The 6,972-nt window shown below is 33.6% G+C and overlaps 1 protein-coding gene across 2 annotated transcripts in view; it reads left to right on the top strand.

Annotated features, from left to right (window-relative positions):
• Positions 1 to 3,581: 3,581 nt before the first annotated feature.
• Positions 3,582 to 6,972, top strand: part of LOC142281564 (B- and T-lymphocyte attenuator-like) — a 39,198-nt gene continuing 35,807 nt past the window's right edge. For both annotated transcript variants that reach the window (XR_012743647.1, XM_075332864.1), the window contains exon 1: positions 3,582 to 3,841. Coding sequence is in view for 1 of the 2 variants with exons in the window: in XM_075332864.1 (XP_075188979.1) it covers positions 3,754 to 3,841 (88 nt within the window). In the remaining variant the exon portion in view is untranslated. The remainder of the gene's footprint in view (positions 3,842 to 6,972) is intronic.

Raw genomic sequence — 6,972 nt, 5'->3', positions numbered from 1 at the left:
AAGTTCTTAGTGGATCCATCCCATTGTTTATATATATTTACATATACTGTAGATAGATATATATATATATATATATATATATATATATATATATATATATATATATATATATAATACATTTTATATATATATATATATATATATATGTATATATTTGTATGTATATAAATATATATATATATATATATATATATATATATATATATATATACAGTATATGTAAATATATAAACAATGGGATGGATCCAGCAAGAACTTTCGGAAGTCCGGGTGGCAATAAAAAATGTTTTACACTTTATTGAGCACAATTAAAATAATTCAGAGCTCATGGCGTATATACATGTACACACTACAGTTCAAAAGTTTAGGGTCACTTAGATATTTCCTTATTTTTGAAAGAAAAGCAAATTTTTTTTCAATAGAGATTACATTAAAAAGAAATACGCTCTATACATTGTGAATGCGGTAAATGACTATTCTAACTGCAAACATCTGCTTTTGAATGCAATATCTACATAGGTGTATAGCGGCCCATTTCCAACAACCACCACTCCAGTGTTCTAATGGTACATTGTGTTTGCTAATTGTGTTAGAAGGCTAATGGAGGTTTGAAAATCCCTTGAAAACCCTTGTGCAAGTATGTTAGCACAGCTGAAAACAGTTTTGCTGATTAGTGAAGCTATAAAACTGACCTTCCTTTGAGCTAGTTGAGAATCTGGAGCATTATATTTGTTGGTTCCATTAAACTCTCAAAATGGCCAGAAAATGAGAACTTTCATGTAAAACTCGATAGTCTATTCTTGTTCTTAGATTTTTTTTTTTTGCATGATTTTTTTTTTTTTGCAAATTATGGTGGAAAATAAGTATTTAGTCAACTACTAACATACAAGATTTCTGTCTCTCACAGACCTGTAGCTTCTTCTTTAAGAGGCTCCTCTGTCCTCCACTCATTACCTGTAGTAATGGCCCCTGTTTGAACTTGTTATCAATATAAAAGACACCTGTCCACAACCTCAAACGGTCACACTCCAAAACTCCACTATGTTGAAGACCAAAGAGCTGTTGAAGGACACCTGAAACAAAATTGTAGCCCTGCACCAGGCTGGGAAGTCTGAATCTGCTATAGGCAAGCAGCTTGGTTGAAATCAACTGTGGGAGCAATGATAAGAAAATGGAAGACATACAAGACCACTGATCATTTCACTCAATCTGGAGCTCCACACAAGCTCTCATCCTGTGGGATGAAAATGATCACAAGAACGGTGAGCAAACATCCCAGAACCACAAGGGGGGACCTAGTGAATGACCTGCATAGAGCTGGGACCACCGTAACAAAGGCTACAATGAGTAACACACTACGCCGTCAAGGACTCAGATCCTGCAGTGCCAGACGTGTTCCTCTGCTTACACCAGTAGATGTCCGGGCCTGTCTGAAGTTTGCTAGAGAGCATTTAGATTATCCAGATGAGTATTGGGAGAATGTCATATGGTCTGATGAAACCAAAGTAGAACTGTTTGGTAGAAACACAACTCGTGTTTGGAGGAGACAGAATGCTGAGTTGCATCCAAAGAACACCATACCTACTGTGAAGCATGGGGGTGGCAACACCATGCTTTGTGGCTGTTTCTCTGCAAAGGGACCAGGACGACTGATCGATGTACATGAAAGAATGAGTGGGGCCATGTATCGTGAGATTTTGCGTGCAAACCTCCTTCCATCAGCAAGGGCATTGAAGATGAAACATGGCTAGGTCTTTCAGCATGATAATGATCCCAAGCACACCACCAGGACAACGAAGGAGTGGCTTCGTAAGAAGCATATGAAGGTCCTGGAGTGGCCTAGCTTGTCTCCAGATCTCAACCCCATAGAAAACCTTTGGAGGGAGTTGAAACTCTTTGTAGCCCAGTGATAGGCCCAAAACATCACTGCTCTATAGGAGATCTGCATGGAGGAATGGGTCAACATACCCCCAATATTGTGTGCCAAAAATGTGAAGACTTACAAAAAATGTTTGACCCCTGTCATTGCCAACAAAGGATATAAAACAAAATTTTGAGATGAACTTTTGTTATTGACCAAATACTTATTTTCCACCATAATTTGCAAATAAAGTCTTCCAAATCAGACGCGGTGATCTTCTAGAATTTTTTCATCATTTTGTGTCTCATAGTTGTTGTCACCTATGATGTCAATTACAAGAAAATCTCATCTTTATAAGGGGGAGAACTTGCACAATTGGGGGCTGACTATACACTTTTTTCCTCACTGTAAATAAAATATACATCAAAAAACAAAAATCTATGAAAATACATATATATAATAAAGTAAAATATATAGAATGATAAAAAAACAAGAAAAAAATGTAATAAAAAAGACACGTGGAAAATCACATTCATCATGAATGAAAAAACCTACAAGCATGAAATAAAAAAAATATTTTATATATATATATATATATATATATCTAAAAATAAATAAAGTATGCATCTATAAAACAAAAAATCTATGAAAATACATACAGTATATAAACTAAAGTAAAATATGTACATTGCTAATAAAAAGAAAAATTCTAACAGACACAAGTGGAAAATCACATTCATTATGATAGAAAATATGACAAGCATAAAATAAAAAATGTATAATCTAAAAATAAATAAAGTATACATCTAACAAAATCTAGGAAAATATATATTTAAAATAAAGTAAAATATCTAATAATAATAATAATAATAATACAAATATTTATTCACTTATATAGCGCCATTAATTCCATACAATGCTAATAAAAAAACAAGAAAATATATATATTATCTAAAAAAAATAAAGTGTACAACTGAAAAAAAAACAAAAATCTATGAAAATATATTTAAAATAAAGTAAAATATATAATAATAATATTTATTGATGTATATAGCACCATCAACTCCATACAATAATAATAAAAAAAATACAAGAAACATGCTAATAAAAAACACACAAGTGGAAAATGACATTTATTATGAAAAAAAATCTACATGCATAAAATAAAAAAGTGACAAAAATAAATAAAGCATCCAAAAAAATCACTGAAAATCCATGTATAAATTAAAGTATTAGATATACCATGCTATTAAAAAAACATACAAATACATTTATAAAATAAAAATGTGCAAACTTATGTACATGAAAAAATACACATGTGTAAATAAATTACATATGTCATACAAATAAAAATATAGTAAAAGAAAGAGAAAACAATGCAAAATACATGGATAAAATAAAGCAATACATATACAGTATATTAAATAAAAAAGTTTAAAAGCGTACATTAATATAAAAAAGGAAAAGAAATCTTCAGATATAAAAATAATAATTAAAAAAAAGAAAAACAATAAACAGCACAAAGATTATCTGTAATGATCTCTTGTCTATGACATCAGTGATGATATACTTTAATTTCGACAATAGCCGGTTGATGAGATAAGATTTGCTTCTTCTCTATAAGAACAGGAAGTTGAGTAGAGATGAAGAGTGTGATATGTCGTTGAGTTCCTTATACCGTGGGCTGTGGTGAAGGTTCTCATTTTCTATAGCAGCCGTCTATCTGTATGAAAAGCAGCTCATCCGAAAGTGAGACGTTAATCTTTGAAGACCACACACAGACAATCTATGAAAATAACTCCGATACTCCAGGGACTGAACCTCAGCCTTACCATATATTAATAGGAATGATGGTATATCACATCACTGCTACATAGAAACTCATGTGAACAATGAAGGCTTTGGCGCCAGCTTTTTGGAGCAGCCACGTCCTGCTGTATATGGTGGTCACTTTATCACTCGCGAAGAGCTTGGTGAATGGTGAGTACCTATATCAAATCTTTAGGATACATCGTTATGACCATTGCAAAGTTTACATTGAGTGTCATGGATGTGTGTGTGTTATAACATGACTTGCTGGAAAATCTTGATGATGTGTTGGGTTATCGATGGTTTTTAATGGGACAAACCCATGCAAGAGAGTCATTCCAATTCAGAAGAGAAGCAGTTCGATGACTACAGTGGGATTTGTTCTTCCAATAGGTGGAAGTTCTAGAAGTAGGTCCACCAGATGACTTTTGTGGACCATGACTGGCCATGGGTCTTCTCACTGGAGATTCAAAGCCTCACATATGGTTCTAGGAGACCATGCATCATGGTCCGAGTGTTAATCGGTAAACTTGGATGTGTGAACCCAGCTTGTGTTTTTTTTTGCCCATTATAGTTTATATGGCTGATAACTTGTACTTGTTTTTTTTTTTTTGGACGGAAGGATATTGTTCCATATTGTTTCATGCACTATAAAAACAAGACCTATGGGTGGTTTTGATGTTTGTTTTGAGCCAAAAATGAAAACGTGTGGACACTTGGTCTACAAAAAACATGAACATATGAACATCTCCCAGCTCCATAGACTATAGTGGGTACATGTTCTATCCATCAAAAATTAACCTCTGAAGGAGGCCTGATCGTGGTCACTAATGGACTTTAAAATGGTTAAACACCTTTAACATTTTTGTAAAAAACAGGCGCTGATTCATCAAAAATGTGGTTTTGCAAAGAAATCTTGATGAGCTATGGACTGTAAATTCATTACTTTGGTGCTTATTTCACCTTCCATGTGTCAGCACAAGAAAAATTACTCCAGTCAGGGACAGTTGTACATTTCTGTTGTAAATTACACCTATTTTGAGAAAACAATTATAATGAATTAGTCTGACAACGTTCTCGTCTAGGCCTCCTTCCCGGTTGTACTCCGCTCACTTATCAAAAAGTGACTAAAAATGGAAAAAAAAGTTGCAAAGTTTCTACAAATTGTCCAAAAGTGTTAAAAAAAAGATGTAAAACATTTTTATGCCTAAAAACTGTTGAAAATCGACCCTCATTGAAAATAACAATAAAAAAAAAATTAGAGGAATCAACCCGAGGATGCTACAACTGAATGACCTGGACAAGATGGTGTGAGAACATCAGCAGATCTGCGGAAATTACCTACCTGCCTCGGACATTGACTAAACATTTTTTTGTTCCATTTCCAAAGACCATTTTCTTATCTATGTGATATTTCGGGGATTCTTCCAGTCAGGGCGAGTTTCAGCATTTCAATAGGATTTAGAAAGAAATTGAGACAGACGGAGAAAGAGACAGAGACAGTCAGAGACAGACAGGGAAAGAGATAGAGAGAGATAGAGAGACATATACAGAGGGGGAGACAGACAGAGAATGGGAGAGAAACAGAGAGACAGTTACTATCCCGGCCGTTAATACATTCTATTTATACATTCTATCCCGGGAACGTTAATACATTCTATTTATACATTCTATCCCGGGAACGTTAATACATTCTATTTATACATTCTATCCCGGGAACGTTAATACATTCTATTTATACATTCTATCCCGGGAACGTTAATACATTCTATTTATACATTCTATCCCGGGAACGTTAATACATTCTATTTATACATTCTATCTCAGGAACGTTAATACATTCTATTTATACATTCTATCCCGGGAACGTTAATACATTCTATTTATACATTCTATCCCGGGAACGTTAATACATTCTATTTATACATTCTATCCCGGGAACGTTAATACATTCTATTTATACATTCTATCCCGGGAACGTTAATACATTCTATTTATACATTCTATCCCGGGAACGTTAATACATTCTATTTATACATTCTATCCCAGGAACGTTAATACATTCTATTTATACATTCTATCCCGGGAACGTTAATACATTCTATTTATACATTCTATCCCGGGAACGTTAATACATTCTATTTATACATTCTATCCCGGGAACGTTAATACATTCTATTTATACATTCTATCCCGGGAATGTTAATACATTCTATTTATACATTCTATCCCGGGAACGTTAATACATTCTATTTATACATTCTATCCCGGGAACGTTAATACATTCTATTTATACATTCTATCCCGGGAACGTTAATACATTCTATTTATACATTCTATCCCGGGAACGTTAATACATTCTATTTATACATTCTATCCCAGGAACGTTAATACATTCTATTTATACATTCTATCCCGGGAACGTTAATACATTCTATTTATACATTCTATCCCGGGAACGTTAATACATTCTATTTATACATTCTATCCCGGGAACGTTAATACATTCTATTTATACATTCTATCCCGGGAATGTTAATACATTCTATTTATACATTCTATCCCGGGAATGTTAATACATTCTATTTATACATTCTATCCCGAGAATGTTAATACATTCTATTTATACATTCTATCCCGGGAATGTTAATACATTCTATTTTGTTAACAATAGTTATTAACCCGGGCGAATCCAGGTAGTACAGCTAGTTACTATATATTAGAGTCATTACACACAGAGGGATCTATTCCTATATATTATATAGAGTAATTACACACAGAGGGATCTATTTCACCTGTTTATTATATATTATATAGATTCATTACAGACAGAGGGATCTATTTCATGCGTTTATTATATATTAATTATATATTGGCCAAACAGTGCAGACCAGCTCACTCGAACAAATCACCTGGAGCCTCAGCTGGCCTGGTTAACTCCATTATGCCCAAATCACGATTAGGAGTCCATCCATATTAATGTGAACAACGGCAGAGCACTATCCAGCAATAATTTGAGCAATCCAGGATGCTGGTAAAAATTCCTTCACTTTATTCATGAATCCATAAAAATACAATGGTCCAAGCGATTCAGAACAGCAATTAACGCAGGAAAATAATGCAGATAGGACATATTTATTATATATTATATAGAATCATTACACACAGAGGGATCTATTTCATGTGTTTATTTCTGTTAATGTTGATGATTGTGGCTTACAGCCAATGAAAACCCAAAAGTCCTTATCTCAGAAAATTAGAATAATTACCACAAAACACTTGCAAAGGCTTCCTAAGCGTTT

The sequence above is a fragment of the Anomaloglossus baeobatrachus genome, chromosome 2, assembly GCF_048569485.1.
Source record: "Anomaloglossus baeobatrachus isolate aAnoBae1 chromosome 2, aAnoBae1.hap1, whole genome shotgun sequence".
In the NCBI taxonomy this organism is placed as follows: Eukaryota; Metazoa; Chordata; class Amphibia; order Anura; family Aromobatidae; genus Anomaloglossus; species Anomaloglossus baeobatrachus.
Note: the sequence above shows the minus strand (reverse complement) of the source record. Positions and strands in the feature narration are given on the sequence as shown.